Source organism: Phasianus colchicus, chromosome 3 (assembly GCF_987193195.1).
Source record: "Phasianus colchicus chromosome 3, bPhaCol1.hap1.1, whole genome shotgun sequence".
NCBI classification, from domain to species: Eukaryota; Metazoa; Chordata; class Aves; order Galliformes; family Phasianidae; genus Phasianus; species Phasianus colchicus.
Genome location: NC_143438.1, coordinates 25,496,114 through 25,515,441, shown reverse-complemented (window position 1 = coordinate 25,515,441; position 19,328 = coordinate 25,496,114). Strand labels below are relative to the sequence as shown.

Genomic DNA, 19,328 nt, shown 5'->3' with positions numbered 1-19,328 from the left:
CTTCAGTGGTTCTATGATTCTAAGGTCTACAGTCTAGCCTGCATTCCTGTTTTCTTTGCATGGACAAATCTTCGCCAGCTAGAAATACGTACTTCTGCATTCTTAAGTGCGTGCAGATGTCTATTACTGGGATAATTAGAGGGAATTTGGGTTCTGACTGTCTGTGCCCTCAGGGAAGAGACAGTAACATCTGCTGCAATGACTACTTATTTCTTATTTTTCTGAACAAGGATTTTGAATTGTTTATGTTTCATTGTTCAAACACACACACGTTGCATACGAACACAAGTTATAAGGGAAAAAAAGACTTAACTCCCATCTAGATGAAAGCAGTTTCAGTGCTACAAGCACAGTTTTTATACACTTCAGATCACTTTAGAGTTCTGTAGAAATTAAATAGTGACAAGGCATCAGCCATGATACCCAATTAGAGCTTTTTGTTGTTTTTGTTTGTTTTCCTTTTTTTTTTTTTCCTCCCTCTCTGTTGTACACAGAAACCAGAAAACCAGAAGGGGAAAAACAACAATAAAACCTACCTAGCAAAGTTTCACTAGCTAGCTGGAAGAACTCTCATTAACCACACTCTCCTCACTTGTAAAGAAAAAAAAACCCCTTGACTTACACATAGAGCATCTGATGTTATGTTTTTAAATTACATAGTATTAGTCATCTTAGGATAGCACTGTAGTTAGAAATAATAACCAGGTAAGTTTCACAACTGTTTGAAGTGCTAAGAACTGTGTTTAAAATCTTTCAGTTGCCCAATGTTCAGCACTATATTTTGAACAAATGTTAAGTGACTTACAGGTTTTTGCTTAAACCTGGAGTTGAAATATGAATTTCCAAATCCTAGTCCACTTTAAAGCAAAAAGCCTACTGATCTTCACTAACTGCCCAAACTAGGAGTCATAGAAATATCACACTGCAGACTACCATTAAGAAACAAAAATTATGAGAAAAGGATATGGGTAGAGTCAAAACTAAAGGATCTGGGAGCTCTGTTCTGGGTTTTTCTCCATGATGCATTGGAATACAACACCAACTCACATTTGTCTATTTGAACATTGCATTCCACTGTCATTCTTTTTCTATTTTGTCACTGCACACATCTGTTCTCACTATTTTGCAGTGAAATACTCCTAAGTATCACTCTGAATGACATCACCTTGATATAAGCTTCAGGTCACTGACATACAAACAGAGCAGGGATAGCAGTCTCTCACTGTCTAGATTCTCTGCTATCTCAGCTCTTAGGACACTGCTGTTCTCACAGTAATCATTACAAATTTTTGGTTTTATGAAGCTATCAGCAGGAGATTTAGCAACTGCCCCCCTTCTTGAATAGTATGTATATCTGGACACATGACAAACAGTAGCTCAAGGGCAGCATTCGAGAAAACAAATGCAGCAAAAAGAACTGCAGAGAGAGGCACCCGCAGAACCACAATACCAGTCTCAGCTGTCATGTTTGTAAGGGCAACTGAGGAGTCATCTCCATGGCAGTTCACAGCTAGGATGATTCTTGTGTATTACAGTAAATTGCTTAGCACATTATTTGAGAAAGGAGTTTAAACAGGTAGTAAAGAGATCTGAGGGATCACTGGAGGCTATCAAAGCCAGTTTACTCTAGCAGACAACAAATGTTGAAATGGTTTACTGGTTGTATCACTTCAATCCAAGAATATCGTGTGTAAATACACACATTCAGGCCAGGAAAATAAATTGTGTACAAACTGTATTTAAAAAAGCAGTGACTGTTAAGACTAAAGGTGACCAGAAGTCTGTCATCAGATTAGAGGTGGATTTGAGTAGAAGTGGGATAATGTTCAGGTGAAGAGTACCAAGAAACTATGCAGCACAGAAGTAATAATACAGTATTAATTGAAGGTGCTGGCACAAAGATAAGAGTTTCATAAGGTTTTCAGGTCATTTTCTAGGCCAACACTACTGTAGCTAGAATACAGTAAGATTAAGTTCATGTACAAGAAGAGAAAGAGGGAAGCCTGGGGGACAGCATGGAAACTAATTTATAAAAGACTTAGGTAGAAGGCATAGAGAAGGAGAACACACTGGGGAAAAAAGAGAACAAATGCAGGAGATGTCAAATAGAGAGAGACAACCTCAGCGAAACATAAGCATTATTATCCTGCACCAGATGCACGTTCCTTTACTTGTATATCCTGTTCACATCAGCTGTTAGTTCAAGAAAGCCTGGGAAAAAAGGCATAAGGAGTCTGCTGTACACAGCAGTGGTATTTTCAAGTCTTAACATTATGGCTCAATCTAAAGCATAAAAATGAGAAATGGCCTAAGCCTGAAACATATAATTTAAGAGCAGAAAACTGGGAGAAGTTTCAGAAAGCTAATCAAACCAAAAGGCATGAAAAATAATTAAATAAATAAAAACAAGAAGAGCATGAGAAACCTCTGTAGAATTCTCAGGAGAGAGGAAAAAAAAAAGTCAATTTGTGAAGGAGGATGATGCAAAGGAAACTTTTTTCCCTTCTGCACTGTAAACCACCTTGCATGTAGGCTAACCCACACTTCAGAGCAGGGACTCATTCAGCAGTTCAGATGCAGATGAGTACATTATCAAAACATGGACTTTTTCAGAGCTGTGAAAACAATGCCACCCATCTCAGCTGTGTTTTCACATGTGGAAATAATACTAGTTGCATCAGACCTTCCCACACCAGTGAGAGATTTGTTTCTCACTGGGGCAGTTCTGCTATTCAGCACTCCAAGCAGACAGTAGCCTACGTTCTCCCAGTAAGTGCAGCTCCCCCTTCCAGTTACCAGCTCCAGCACCCACCACTGCCACTGCCTGCCTTTCCCTCCCTGTAAAGGGGCTTAACTTTCCACATTTAACAATTAAAAGATGGCTTCGGCACCCAGCCACAGAATTTACCTTGAAGGAAACCATGTTGCACAATTATAGGAAACATATCTGGTCTTAACAAGGAGTTTCACAAAGAAAACTGCACAAGTTTTATTTATTTACTGTAATGAAGAGAAGCATAGGCCAGATATTTAAAATAGTACCATGTTACTGTTCTGGACAACAGCTCTTTCAATTAGCAAGACTATTTCTCAAAATGAATGTCCTGCAATGACACTTACCTAAGGTGGCATATGACAATGCTAAACTTTTATTTACAATGCTTTAGCTTAACACAATTCCTTGATTCTATCAATTCTGCCCAAGACAACACCTCTTAAAATATTTTCAGGCCTGAAGATATTTCATGGAGGGGGAAAAAAAGGAAAAAAAAAAAAAAAGAAAAAGGATATAAGGTCACACAAAGAGCAAAGGAGACAAAGTCTGATGCTAATCTCAGTAAGAACTTGGACTTGGGACTTCAAATTTTGACACATACCCCAGCTGCTCCAAAACAACAATAAGGAAAAAAAAATCAGCAAAAAAAAAAAAGACCTCAAATAAACAAATAAGAGCTGCTAGCAAGCAAGCAAAAAAAAAAAAAAAAAAAAAACACCACCCTACCCCACAAACAAACAGATAGCAATTTTCAAATAAACACACCTCCCAAATTTTCAGCTAAAGGACACTGTCAGATTGCAGGCATTTTTCATTTTTAAGTATTTCAGTCATCGTACTGTAAGAGTTAATTGTACGACATCTCCTAATCCTCAGAAATTGTAAAGAACATTTTCTTAGTGTAGAAAGTCATAACACTGTACACACTAGAAGGCTGTGCTACCATTCAACAAGACCTGGACAGATGGGAGCATTGGGCAGGGAGGAACCTGATATGGTTTAACAAGAGCAAGTCTAGCATCTGGGGAGAAATAATCACATGCATCAGTACAGGTGAGGGGCTGACCTGCTGGAGATGAGCTCTGCAGAGAAGGACCTGGGTGTCCTGGTGGACAACAGGTTGGCCATGAGCCAGTAGTGCGCCCTTGTGGCTAAGAAGGCCAAGAGTATCCTGGGGTGCATTGAAAAGACAGTGGCCATAAGGTTGAGGGAAGATGACAAATGGCCTGGGACATCTTCCTTATGAGGAAAGACTGAGTAACCTGGCTCTGTTCAGCCTGGGGAAAAGAATAAGAGAGGAACTGATAAATGTTTATAAATACCTAAAGGGAAGTGGGAGGCAAATGGATGAGGCCAGGCACTTTTCAGTGCTACAAAGTGACAGGACAATGAATAATAGCCTAAAACTTGAATATAAGAAGTTCCATACAAACATGCAGGAGAACTTTATAGTAATGGTGATGGAGCACTGGAACAGGAGCACTGGAACAGGTCACCCAGGGAGGTTGTGAAATCTCCTTCTGTGGACGTATTCAAGACCCATCTAGACTCCTACCTGTGCAACCTATTGTAGGGTACCTGCTCTGTCAGTGGGGTTGAACTTCATCTCTTGAGATCCCTTCCAATCTCTGCAACTCTTTGATAAGAAAACTTGAAGTGAGCCCTATTAGTAGAATGATAAGCTTATGACAGGTCAGAGTACTGTCTCACCTGAATATGACAAACTGCCGTGTTACAAATGAATATCTACTACCATGCTCAGCCATGCAAACAAAATTAGCTGATCATCAGCATTCTCCAGTCCTGTCAATAGCAACTGAAAGGTGTCACAGAAGTGAAACAGGAAAGAAAGCATGTGAAAAAAAAAAATCACCTTAAAATACTGACTGCTGAATGTTTAAGAAGTTTTGTAATTCTTTTTCTTTTTTTTTCCTCCTTCTCCTCCTAAGAAAAAAAATAAAACAAAAATATGTATGGACTATGAAAAGGTGGACATCAGTGGGCCACACAAAGACCAGCTAAAAAGGGCTGATTCCCAGCTCCTCACCTGTATGATGCTTATCAGCCATACACATGTCTAGATGGGTCTTGAATACGTCCACAGGGTTTACTCAATAAACCCTAGTAGCTCTCTAGTCACAAAGCACTGAAGACCCTGAAGAAGAAGGGGAACAAAATTCACCTGAATCAAAGTGGACATTGTGCACTGAGAACCTACTCCTTTGGCAAAGCATAGTTTCTAAATCAACTGAAGATCAGAGTAAACAATGGGTGTGCTTTGTTAAGGCCTTTCTCAAGGGGGTGAGATCAATAGAATATTCACACTGACAGCATCAATTGAAGGGATAGAATATTCCATTAATATTTTTTGAAAAAAGTTAAATATTGTGTAGTGGAAAAAAAAATTAATCAGAACATTGTTTTTCAATTTCTCTTTAAACAAACCAAAGCTTGTGAAAGATTATAGCACTTCAGCTACTCAGCGTCTTTATTTCTTGATTGTCCACGTGTTTCTTAAATACATTTCAGTTTGGAATCTATCTTCTACAATCCTTCTGTAAAAATGCCCACGTCCACTAAAAATATGTATCATTTGAAGAAAAAAAAAACACCGAAAACAAAAAAAAAAATACAATAACAGAAAACAGATTAATTCCATCTGTAAGCTCTTTATCAGTAGTGGAATGTGACAGGAGCTTCTCATTCTGCTGCTTTGCTTATAGCCAGGAAATTTCATATGCTCTAAACAACCACACTCAGAGAAAATCAGTCATGGAAAAGCTATACAAAGGCTAGAAGGACATGTTTGTGCAGCTGATGAGCCATTTCATTCATTGCTGTAATTATTAACATTCTAAGATGGCCCTGCACTTGACTTGAATGCTTACAAGAACCAAAGGAATTGAAATTTGACACTTGCTTTAAAGAATGATCACTTCTGCAAAGAAAAATAAGTTATCTAGTATCTAATTATTCTTTCCTTCAAGAGCTTCCCTGTCATACTCTGTTTCCTTATGGAATTGGATAAAGAAGATACAGGCTGATTGAGACAAAGAGTAAAGGGATAGTACCTTTCAATCTTGAATGCTATCATTTTTTTTTGAATTAACTGTAATCAGATGAAAGTTGCCATTCCCTAGTGGGTGCTTAGTCTCCTGTACAAAAATAAAAGCAGACTTAATTTTGTTAAGGAAAAAAAAAAAAATGGAGAAGGTATTATTTTCCTCCTTGAAAGTGGCTGGTTATTGAAAGGATAGCACAAGCAATCTCATTGGCCTGTCATGTGGATAAACCAAAGTTGTAATATTAGCTATCCATTAATTTCTCTTCACTGATAAGTGTTCTTTAAATAAAGAAAAACCTAAAGGAAGATAAAGGATGGAAAGCAACACACCTCAATCCCATTGCTGAATCTGGCAGGAGGTCTTTAAAGATTATTTTTGAATAGCAGTGGAAAAAGAAGAAAAGAGCAATAAAAACCAAGCAGCTTAAGTAGACTATTATTAGTTTAAACAGTAGCTTGCAAAAAGATTAGGGGAAAGAGATGAGAGTACAAACAAAAACAAGTTCATACAGCATGTACTTTTTTTATTCACCCCACAAGTTATTTCCTCTTGGCGCATGTTAAGCATATGTGCTCCATACAGAAACCACATGATAAAACAAGCAAAGATGTACTGAATCCATATTACTTAGACAAACGCCAAGTGAGGGAATTCTGTGGTGGTTAGACAATAAGGTTAAGAAAATATATTTCTTAGGATTCCCGAACCAAGAAATCAGAAAATAACTGTGCTAGTTTTCTTTTCTGGTTAACCTCAAGTAGAAATGAAGGGTTTAGTTTCATTTCTTTTAAGGACTGAGGCATGTTATTTTTAAGCAAGTTTATTTAGCAGATAAGTTCTTTACAGCCCACCATGTATTCAAAATATCACTAAACACAGCTTCTAAAATTGTCAACTGTTTTGTTTTGGTTTTTTTGCTGAGACAGCACAATCTTAAATTTTTATTCCTTTAGAGAAGAATAAAAAAATGAAACTTGCTCTAGAGCAGATGATCTCAGTTATACTCTGAGCATCAATTAAGTTCAAGTTCACAACTGCACTTGATGCCTATAAAAAAAATTCTAAGAAACTAGACATTATGCAAGTGAATGACAGGGCAGTAGATGTTTATAACCTCAAAACTGAAACCAGTATTGGGTCAGTTTTTTCCAGCTTATACTTCTCCTAATAAATATAAATGAGATCTATATTCTAAAATTGCTAAAATATGTCACAAATCCATTAGCTAGCCAGCATCTCATGCCTGTGACACGTTATATATATGTATGAGAGAGTATTAAAAAAAAGAGATGGCAGTGTGAAGCTGTAAGCCTGAATATTCCTCCAAGCCAAGCCACAATGGAACAGGTCACTGCATCCCTTGATCTAGCAGTGGAGGAGTCTTCAGTCAAGGGTTTTGTGCGGTATGCGCAAAATACACTGTGTAAATCATTCCACTCATTTAAATTGCATGAGATAACACAGCTAAGTTTGTCTGAAACAAAACAAAAGGATGGCTACCTGAGAGGAGACAAAAGCAAGCTCTCAGGTAGGTCCCTGTAGGTCTATCTAGAGGACTCTACCAACAGCACGAGTCTCCAGTGGACTGTGCAAGTTTGGGCAAGTCAGACAGTTTTCAAGTTCCACAAACACATTGGTAAGAGGAAATGCCACTGCAACTACCTTTATACTTTAAAAAAAATATCTGCAATAAATCACCTTCATCTACCACAGCTTCTCTAGAATGCGTGGCTAAGTGCTTTGAAAACTACAGAAATATTTAGACAAGCGTTAGTCTTCTCAACTGGTTTGCTTTGTTTTTTGAATAAGAACAGCTCAACTTTTACAAAGACATTGATCTTCACAGGCATTTTATTTTTCTAAATATTATTTGCAAACAGTTTACTTCTCACTGTCTCTACCCACAGGAAATCTTGTTTCATAGCTTTCTCTAACTATTCAGGTTAAACACATTCATTTACTACATTGAGAAGAAAAGAAAAAGTAAGAAAATGTTGGCTATCAATAAAACTGAATATACTTTAAAAAGTTAGCATTTCATAATTGTGTGCACATAAAAGCATATCCGGATAAAAATAAGAATTACAACTGTACAGCTCTATCTTTAAAGATTAGCTCATTTTATGCCTTTTTCTGTCTAAACACTTCAAGTTATTTCAAACATAAACATATGTATTTACACACTATAAACATATACACAGACAAATAATCTTGAGCACTGGGTCTCTGTGTCTGTTGTACAACCTGCATTTTGTTTCCTTGCCTTCAAACCTACAAGATGCACTACAGGATTTACAGCATCTTACCTCTAATTTATTTCCGAAGTTTATGCAAACACAGATGATGAATCTTCAGCATATACATGTAACATGTGCAAGCAGAATCAAGGAAAAAAACAAATTACAACAGATTAGTGCACATTTGCACACCTAGAGGCAGACTCCTTGGAGAGAAAGGGATTTAAAAGAGGGACTACGCATTATTACAGGTACTCTCAAGACTGCATAACACACTGGACTGCACACTACGGAGATGATTCTGTCAGTCCATCCCAATTTTTATTTACAGACCTGCTTTTATCTGATCCCTATAAAAATGCCAACTAACTTTAAAAAATAAGAAAAGGAACTTCCAGTTTCTAAGTGAAACACAGACTGCTTTATTCAACTCTAGGAAAGTCCTAGGACAAAGGATTTTAGAGTTGAAACAGTTTTTTCACTCTAAAAAGACTAATTTGTTCCAGGTTCTGGGAGGAAGAAGTGGCACACTATGGATTCACAACATTAATTATGCAGATAAATATATTACATTATGATTACTGCTACAATTTATGAGATTGGAAGAGGGTTTGGGGTTGTGTCAAAAGTCATTTGCATGTGCAAATGCAAGTTGCCTTTCCTTTTCTTTCCTCTGCCTGGCACATTACTTGAGTAAAGGTTCTCAACTGGTGTGTATTTATCTTGCCAGTTAATATGAGATGATATATCACAGGCTTTCAGCTAAAAATATTTAGCTGAGAAAATCAATTATAGAAGTAGCATATGTCTTTACAGAAAAGGTAGCTTGACAGGATCATCACCTAAGTGTTTTTTGATGGGCAATAGAAAAAGAAAGCAGCCTCTTGCAAGAGATGTAGTCCCTACCTATATTTTACCATGACAACTCTCTGGGACTACTTTTTATTGTTTTGGTTTTTTTTTTTGCTTTTCTTCATGCATACACACTACAGCAGATTCTCACTCCATTAGTTGTATTTAATAGTTCATACTCCACCTACCATGCTTCTCAAATTTGTAGAGAAGAATGTTACGGGGGAGTGTGTCAAAGGCCTTACTGAAGTTCAGATAGATGATATCAGTGGCTCTTCCCTTGTCCAGTGAGGTAGTTATGCCATCCTAAGAAGTGACAAGATTCATCAAGCAGGATCTGTCCTTGGTAAAGCCATGCTTGTTATCCCATATAACCTCCTTCTCTTCCACATACCCTAGCATAGCTTCCAGGAGGATCTGTTCCATGATCTTCCCTGGTACTGGGGTGAGGCTGACAGGTCAGTGGTTCCTTGAGTGCTACACTGCCTTTTTTTCCAGTCATCAGGGACACCTGACCACCATGAATTTTTAAACATCATTGAGAGAGGCTTGGTGACTATACATCAGCCAATTCCCCCAGGATTCTGGGATGTATCTTATGGAGACCTATAGACTTATGGATGGATATTTATGTTCCTCAGGCAGTCGTGCTTCTGATCTTCACTTACAGCAGGAGATACATTGCTCCCTGAGTTTCCATCTTTGATCCTGCAGTATTCGTTCATGACATAGTTCTCTCATACATACATCTTCATCATAACTTGTTACTCCAGGTATTTCATTCCTTACATACAGTTTCAAAGACAAACCTCACTTACTCATCTTTTCCCTTGGTTTCTCATCTGTTTTGCTTAACTAGCAGCCCTGTAATTACTAGTCAACTGCTGCGTGCCTGCGCTAGTAATGTTACCCAGCTATTATATACTGTATAACACATTGCACATACATTTCTACATATAATTTCAAAGATTTACTGATTACTCCCTTCAGATTATTTTGCTAAGTATGAGCTACAGCTTATCAGAATATTTTAAGTGAAGGAAATTTTTGTCATGAATTCAAAGTTTAGATGCATCACAGATATGTACTGATTAATGATATGTATGTATATACATATATATATATATTTTTTTTTTTTACAAAGGTCAATAGTCTAGCATAGAAAAATATTACCAAATCTCATATGAGCAATCTGAAAATAAATGTTCCTACATCACAGCATTCTCCACATCTATTTACAGCAAGACAGAATTGTTCAGTACTCTAATGGTGGCTACTTAGTAAGATGCAACTGAAACAAGAGAACAGAGCATGTCTGTCCCCAAAAAACCTTAGCACGGACAACTTAAAACTGAAAGAATTCACTAGAAATCAAGTATGACACAGTACTATAGTAGTCTAAAAGGCAGGATAAAGCTAAATTCAAGCTACTCTCCTGTATGTTGACTGAAATTTATGGGTAGAATCAGGGTCAGATCAATTCATTTTTAATCAACCTTTAGCATGTGGCACTGGTCAAAAATCTAAATTATTTGCCTTCATAGTTGCATATACAAAACATGTAAATGAAGCAATCATTTAGTTTGTTAAATTAAGTAAAGTGCCAGAATTTTAATTGCACTCCTTTATTTATAACTTTGTGTATGTATGTTATGATAAAATATAAAATTATCATTTAATTTTTAAATCTAAATTACACACACTATTTGAACACTAAAAAAACTGGTATTTCAAACTAAATCAGGCTACTTAGTCCATCAGTAAATGAGATAAACGTCCCCCATTCACATTAGACAGACCATTTGCAATTCCAGTTTAAAAAAATATGACCAATTTAGTTCACTCCTCAATATATTGGAGAAAAAAACAGCTGACACCATTACTCTTAAACCATTAAAACACCAGAACAACAAAAAAGACTTTCTGTACACCTTATAAGAACCTTATATAAAGAATGGAAACAAATCATTTTGTCAATTAAATTTCAATAAATCCTAATTCATTAAAACAAACAAAAAAAAAATACATGTTTTCTCTTCAGTGAAACAGAAAGAATGCAATAAGTAATATAAAACATCTCAATCCTTGCATCTTCACAGCTACACACTATTTGAAATTTGTTTTAAATTATAACACTAATGTAAAATAATTTAAATTCAAAAATATAAAAGACAATCAGATAAGTTATTAAATGCCCAACGTTTTTATAGATGTTTTCTAAGTGTTCTTGACTTTGTTTCAACTATTCTTCAGCAGTTCATCCCAACACCTCAGAAGATAGCTACTGGCTTGGCTACACAGGGAGTTCAGAGTAGAGCTCCAGTGCAAAAACACAATATGTAAGAGGTGGAAGCAGGGTCAAAGTGATGAAGGAGGAATTTAGAAACACTGCATGGGCATGTAAGAATCAAGTTAACTGAAGTTCAAGGGCAGTTAAAACTTGCAAAGAATGTGAAGCCAACAAAAAGAGCTTCTAACTGCTACAACAACAACCAAATATCAAACAGGAAAAATGTAAGTCTCGCTGAACAGTGCAGGTGACCTGGTGCCAGCAGACACAGATTAGGCTGAGATACTCGATACCTCTTCAGTTTCAGTCTTCACCAACAAGGTCTCACAGGCTCCGTATTTAGCAAAAGAGTTGAAGAACTATCAGTGGTAAGATGCAACCTGAACCAGGGATAACTTGCAAGATCTAAGCCATAAATATCAAAGGAAGAAAACAAGCTGCATCTATGAACAATGACATAACTGGCCAGTCTTCATCTATGAAAAGAAACAGAGAGAAAGTAACAGAGAGAAAGAAGCAGCGAACAAAACATGAGAACCACAGGACAGCCAGTCTTTCTTCAATTCCTGAGAAAGTCACTCAGTCTCCTTAGAATACTCTTCTACAGAAAGAGTAGGAGAAGGTGGTGACAGTGAATAGTCAGCATGGATTTGCCAAAGCTATGTCAACTCCTGGCCAACCTGATTGCCTTCTATAATAAAATGACTAGTCTTGATGATGAGTTGAGAGCAGTGAATGTAATTTATCTCAACCCTTCCAGCACTGTCTCAATGCAAGATAGGATGTTATAGCCTGTCTCTACAGATGGGCAATGAGGTGGATAAAAAAATGCTGATTGGATGATCAGGCCTGGAAAGTAAGTGTTTAATGACACTTACTCCACCAAGATGCTGATATCAAGTGAAGTATCATAAACACTGATCCTGGGACCTGCTCTGTTTAGCAGACATTTTAATTAACAACAAAGGGGAGGCAAGGCAAGAGGTGACACACTATTAAGTTTACAGAGAACTCCAAATTCATTGATAAGGGCTGTCATCCAAAGGGACAAAGGTGGGCTGGAGGAAAAGGCCAAGAGCAACATCAAGAAATTCAGCAAGTACACAGGCAGAGGCCTGCACTTGGGAAGGAGCAGCCCCTCAACATAGACTGGGAAGGAACTGCCTGGCTGGGATATCTTGGCAGACATGAAAGAGCCAGAAGCATGCCTGTGTAGAAAAGAAGGCCAACAGCACCCCAACCTTTATTAACAAGAGCATAGCCTGTTCAATGAGATAGAACCAAGGAAAGAGATCACAGAATCAATAAAAGCATCTAAAATGTTGCATCCCGTTTAGGATCTCACAATACATGAAGAGTGCTAATAAACTGAAACCATTTGCATGTCTTGTTGGAGAGCCAACAAGATGGGCAAGGATCGACTTCCAGTATGAACTGGGCTTTGTCTGGCTTAGAGAAGTGAAGGCCTTGAGGGAGACCTCGTGGTGGCTTCCAGTACCTGCAAGATACTTAACAAGATGGAAACAGGATCTTCACAGTGGTGCATGATGGAGGATGTTCTGGTATATAGCTAATTTTCTTCATAGTGACTGCTATGATGCTATGTCTTAGACTTAGGAGAAAAACAGAGTTGATAACAGATTGACCAGTGTTTTAGCTCTTGCTGAACAGTGCTTACACTAAGTCAAGGACTTCTCATATGTGACCTCCTCTAACCTGAGCTACATACTCTATGATCTTAGCTTTATTTTAATCAGAGAAGAAAATGAGTCATCCACTGTCAACTGACACATTCAGCAGCAAATTGCAAACAAACTTTGCAAACTTAGTTGTATTCATCCTGTGCTGAGTACAGTCCAAGTAATTTTTTTAATTTTTTTTAAACAGCACTGAATGCACTTTTTTTTCATAAAATGGTACATTACAAACAGAAGCTTCCACGAATTAAAAGATTACATACTCTATACTTCTAAATATATATACATAATTTTTTTTAGAAAGAAAAAAGGACATATTGCTCTTACTCCTTACCCTTGTACGCGATAACTGGGTGCACAGCTTTGTGACAGTGAATATCTTCTGCATCTGGCTCCAGTATTCCTAATACTCCAAATCCTGCCAACAGTAGTACAAGAAGGCAGCTTCCTTTCATGGTGGTCATGCTGTCCTCCATAGCAGTCACTTCTTTTAACTAGACACTCTTCTCGCACTCATGGGGGAAAAGCACCTAGAGAATTCAAAGAAATTTACTCAAGCACAAGAGCAAATACAACAGAGAAGTAAAACAATTCTTTATGTTGGTTGTTTGTTTTTTTTTTAAATAGCAACAAAATCACTAATGAAATCATTTTCTCTCTATTTAGGATTTGACTCTCTGATAGTACGCAATCACAACCGTTCCTATAAATCCTTTATAAAGTCATCATCCCTAAATAGTTTAGGAATATTAATTTCCTTCATCAACTGGAAACATTCAAAAACTGTTACTTATTACTTCCCCACCCTGCTGGAAAGATTTCATTTTGTATTTGGGCTATGGGAAAATAATGACTTTTTTTTGTTGTTGTTTTATTTAGATATTACAAATGATATGGTACTTTGTAAAATAAAATCCATCCCATAACTGGGACTATTTTATAAGACATAAAGCAAGCTCTTGCTAAAAATAACCCATTCAGAGTACTTGTTAAACCCATTTTACCTCAGCTACCTTCTCATAGATAATGAAAACTGAACACATGCTTGGGAAAAAACACCACCACCACCACCACACACACCAAGATATGCACTGGTAGCACTTTCACTCTGCTCTCAGAAAGCAGAGTAGCAGACATGCCATTTCTGCCCAACCACAACATCATGAAGATATGTTCTTGTAGAACTGGCCTTCAATCCTCTCAAACATGCAGCTTGCCTGACACTTGAGGCATCCCTGTAGGCTTCTCTCTGAGAAGGAAACCAAACCCAAGGCTGCTCTGTGCAGCCATCATTGTTTCCCAGTTCTATGGAAACATTTGGGTAGAATAAAGTGTCCAACGTATTACACTTATTATGCTCCAAAAATCTTGTAAGAGGGTCAGTTTTAATCTTTTTTTTATATTTTTTAAAAGAAAGTGTCATGTGACATCAAGAGATCAAAAGTAATAGCAGGTTGATTCTGTCTGCATTTATAAACAGTTCTTTCATGGGCTTCATAGAATTAATAGCATCATGTTTAAGCTTCCCTATCACCATTCTAACTGCATATAACAGAAAAGGTTCAGTAAACATCAGCAAACAACTCACTTTGTCTGCTTCCCCTCACTCCTTTCTCACAATGGAGAGTGTTTTGATTCCTTGCAAGTAGAAAGGAGAAAATAAATTGTTTTTTTCATATTACTGACTGGTCTACAGAAACAACTGCCCTGAAGCATGTATTTTTTGTTTATCCACACAGTGTTTGTACAGCGTAGCACAAATACAGTAGGACAAGGTTGACCTCAATGCTCTGACAAGGTACTTTTGATTTACAGAAGAGAGGTTGCTAGTTCTGACATTGGCCTAATCCCTGCCCATTTGCTGAGACTGATGACCAGGTTGCTCATTGTATATTCTAATGCTGAAGACTCCTTTCTAATAACCAAAATAATGGTTTTAATTCACAACAAGAATAAAATTAAGTCTCATTTCCATTACATTTTTAAATGGCCAACACTTTTATAACAACAGAATATTCATTGTGCCAGTATTATCTGAAATCCAGCTCAATTCCTTCAGCTTTACCACAAAATTCCAAGTAATAACAATCTAATGATGTGACTCAAAATACTTTTGCTGCCAGCGGCTTTACCAAGTCCTGAAGGCTTGCCTGATGATAGCACACTTTAAGGCATTATTGCCTTTTAGAAGAGGAAGACAGGAGATTCAAGACAGCTCCATAATGGCAGAAATGTCATTCTGCAAATTAATGAAGCCATTTAGGAAAAAAATGATCAGTAAAATTGAATCCTAAAACATCTGAGCTCATTGACTTTTAGTGTGTTATTTAATAAGAAGGAAATTTTCTATTTGTCTAAACATCCTAAACAGTGAAATAAAGAATTTCAAACAAATAATTACTTCACAGTAAGCCCAGTGTTTTAAAAGCTGTGCTCAGAAAGCAGAATGGTCAGTAAACATTGCTCTCTAATACATTGGAGCAGTTGTCATAAGATGAACTGTGCTTCTCTTCCAGCTTTATTTTACTGCCTTAAAAATCCTTCCAGCCAAGACCTGGACACATCCAATCCTCATGAATTTAAAGCAAAATAATTAGATCATATACATAATACATCTGAGTACTATGTGAATTTAATAGTAGATCACAGCTTTTATGCTAAATTTGCTTACATTTCACAGAAAAAAAGAAAAGTGAGAGGGATGTTTCTAGCCTGTTAAATTCAGATTCCTACCTTTTGAAGTCATATATCTTATAATACCACATTCCAATATGAATCTGTTCCTATGAATTGCTTGTGGCTCACAGCAGGCAATACCTGCTTATAGAAATTCTGTGCACTCACATATAAAGGGGCATAAAACTCCTGTTTCAGTGTTTTCGTAGTTCATTTTCTGCAAGGATGACATTTCAAGCATTATGCACCATTTGGATCCAAATTCAACCAGTTTATGCAGGTTATATCATAGCTAATGGATATTACTAACTTACAGATAGCACCAGCATATTACTACCAAGTGGTTCTAATTCAAGTTTCTGTAAGATTATGTATGTGTATTTAGGAAGCAAAATGAGGGACAGATACCACATCACAGGTTCTCAGAAGCTGTTCTTCTTGTTCACAGTTCAGCAGCAGCTATTCCAACACCTAGCAATGTGGTACTTTTATATTAAAGAAACAAATTTTATCTCCTTTAATTCACAAAGTCCTAGAAATACCCATAAATATGTGAACACAAAACTGAAATAAATTAAACAAGAGAAAAATGAAGCATTAGTATTAAAAGCTCGGCCTTCTCTTGCTCCCTGGCTGTAAATGCTGTATACTTGTACATTCATGTTACAGAACAATTCTATGGCAAAAACTTTTTTTCTAGGCTTGCTGTACTCCTTCTCTCACTATATGCTTCTCATACTGTGAAGATGAAGGCAGGAAACACTCCCCTTTCTCTCAAGCAGAATATTCAAAGACAAGGTTAGCCTGTGCAGGAGACATAAGGAAAGTGAATGCACTTCTGATAGTATATCTCAGAGATAAACAGTAAAATTTAAGTCTCTTTCTAGCTCAACTACCATCTTTTTACATTCATTAAATGTGTTAATCCATTAATTCAATTTCATTTAATTAAATGCATTCATTAGTACATTTAAAGTAATAAATTCAAATCAAATACATTCTGGGTAACTGCAAGTAGAAGCTTACTTGCAACTCAGAAGAGTTTCAGCAACCCAAGCCAGACAAAAGAACAGTAAAGCAAGCTGGAACCAGATGGAAATTTTATCACCAGGTCTCTCACAAGAAAAGGATGAGTTTTATGGCAGCTAAGCAACTGGGAGGAACAGAAACTCACTAACCACTTCATTACTGCATGGTATGGACAAAGGGAGAGAGGAAAAGGACTCTAGAAACCACAAAGTACACTAACACACAGCAAGAGTAAACAAAAATTCAAAAATTTAAAAAGTTAAATATATATATATATATACACACCTCTCAGCATGTATGAACAGCATGTACAGACACCTTAGAAAAGCCTTCAAAAACAAGTTCTTTTCCACAGAATTTGCAGGAATTAGATTGCTCCCTTTTGCTCATCCTGCAGTAATGGCCTCCAAACAAGCTCCATCTCTCATCCCGAGCAGGAACAAGCTGGTATATGCAATACCTGAACTCAATGCCTGTGCAGCACTGAAACAACGCAACAGATTCAGAAGTCTTGAAGCAGACAAAGAACTGGCCCTTTCTCCTTAATAAGGAGTGACTGTTATACCAAGAACTGGAACTTGACGTGGGGCACTGGACCAACACCAGCTTAACGTTAAACACAAAACTTTCAGGCTACTTTCCCCCATTTCTGCACAATGTCTATAGGTAAATCTCTCTCAACAATGAAATGGTACAGTCAGCATTCTTCAGAACTGATCGGTAATAGCCACTCTGACCACTTTTTAAACTATTGCTATACATTTGGGAATTGGCAAATTAGATGTAATATACAGTTTTTGTAGCATGGCTTTTCACATTAGACTTCTGACAAGTTAAATTTTGTAAGTCTCTAAAATAACATGAGGATGTAGAAAGAAAAATACAGAATTAGAAGATTCAGTATATTATTCTATTTCTGTATGTAAGGGGTTTTGTGCACTCTCTCCCTCATTCACTTTTCTGGACCATGTTTGCCAAGAAGAAATGCAAGGTTCATTAGGTAAGCGCATTATTATTTACCAAAGTACTATTTAGTTTATCCATAAGGTACATTTGAGAAGGAAAAAATAATTCAAAATCTTTATTGGTTGAGACAACAAAAGATATGCATTGCTAAAGAGAAAAGCTAAGCATGGAAGGCCTGTAATAGCTACAATAGTTCCATGCAGATTCATTAGAGACTGTTCCCTCCAAGCACTAAATTCATCTATTTTGGATGCCAATATTTCTAGATTTAAAAACAAAACAAAAATTTCATTCTACCTCTGAATTATAAATTGAGTTTTATTTTATTTGGCTAAAACAAGCTGCCAGAGTTGCCATGCAGTGCCAGTAGTGGCAACAATGCTTTCAAATAATTATCTATATTGATTCTCTGTCAGTTTAACAGCAATTTCAGTGCATGACAAAGTGAACTTATGTCAGTATAAGTATGGAAACAGAGTATAGTTAAAAGATGCTAGTTTCAGGTTACCCACAGTGCCCATTATTGCAGACACTGCTCATGTAACTTGCTTTGGGAGATCTATTTCACTTTCCCCGTCTGCTTTGCTACACTTCTGGCACTGCAAAACGAAGTTTGATAGAATTTACAAATTGCACTGGACAACATACACCTTGTGCATAAGCATGAACCAGAAATAAAAGTACTTAACTAATTAGAGACTACATCACACTATTGCATTAGAATAGCGTTATGAATTCAAATAAATATGTTGTTCTGCATTATTACTACACACTTTAAAATATTTAGCAATAATTATTTCATCTTCAATCATGTCAGTACTACTAAAAATATCAAGTTTGTCTACTGCACTGTTAGTGGGACATCTTTACAACTTATTTGAAGAATAGAACTTTACTGCAAGTGATGCAGCTAGAAGAGGGAGCTGCTGTTTTCTCTTTAATAAGAAAAAGCTCCCATAGTTGTGCATTGTTAGTAAACATGCAGAAAAATCCTGAAATCACATCAGCAGCTGCTTGGTCATAAAACTGGAATTTGTGAACACCTCTAGGATGTCACTCAGTGCCTTTTTTCTGTGATGGCTTGATCTCATAAGCCAAACTCCTCAAATTCATATAAGCCATTTGAGAGGAGGATTGCTAGAAAAAGGAATACATAAAAAATGCTGTATCATTGAACAAGTACGTTTTAAAGGGGGAAGAGTGGCTGTAAGGGGCACACAGAAGGAAAATGGCTCCCTAAAACCAGAACTTAGCAGTCAGACGATATTAGTTATATTCAAGTTAAATATTAGGAAAAACTTCTCAGAAAGAGCAGTGAGGCAGTGGCACAGGCTGCTCAGGGAGGTGGTGGAGTCACCATCCCTGGAGGTGTTCAAGAAGTATGTGGATGTGGCACTGAGGGACAAGGTTAGTGTGAGGCTGGTAGTTGGTTGGTAGTTGGACTGGATGATCTTAGAGATCTTTTCTAACCTTAACGATTCTGTGTTTCTATATGGGGGTAGCTAAAAAAAAAAATAATTAAAAAAATCTAGCTTAATTTTCAGAAGATGTCTATGTTCTCAATTGCCAGCACTGGCAGCACCACAGGTGAAATCCATAAGTGAGAAAGGCTAGAGGCAGTTAGAGGCACCAAGGGGCCACATCAGTCTAGAACAACAGTGCTCCACTCTGCTCCAGCAAAAAATGTCTGTGTCTTTACTAAGTACGAGTTAAATTTCATGTGTTTCACAAATTAACTGT

The 19,328-nt window shown here is 37.0% G+C and overlaps 1 protein-coding gene across 8 annotated transcripts in view; it reads right to left on the bottom strand.

The window, feature by feature from the left end:
• SEMA5A (semaphorin 5A) overlaps positions 1-19,328 on the bottom strand; it is a 323,479-nt gene that overhangs the window by 212,375 nt on the left and 91,776 nt on the right. For all 8 annotated transcript variants that reach the window (XM_090137116.1, XM_031589199.2, XM_090137114.1 and 5 more), the window contains one exon: positions 13,252-13,447. In XM_090137116.1, coding sequence (XP_089993242.1) covers positions 13,252-13,393 — 142 coding nt within the window. In that variant the 5' untranslated portion in view covers positions 13,394-13,447. The remainder of the gene's footprint in view (positions 1-13,251; positions 13,448-19,328) is intronic.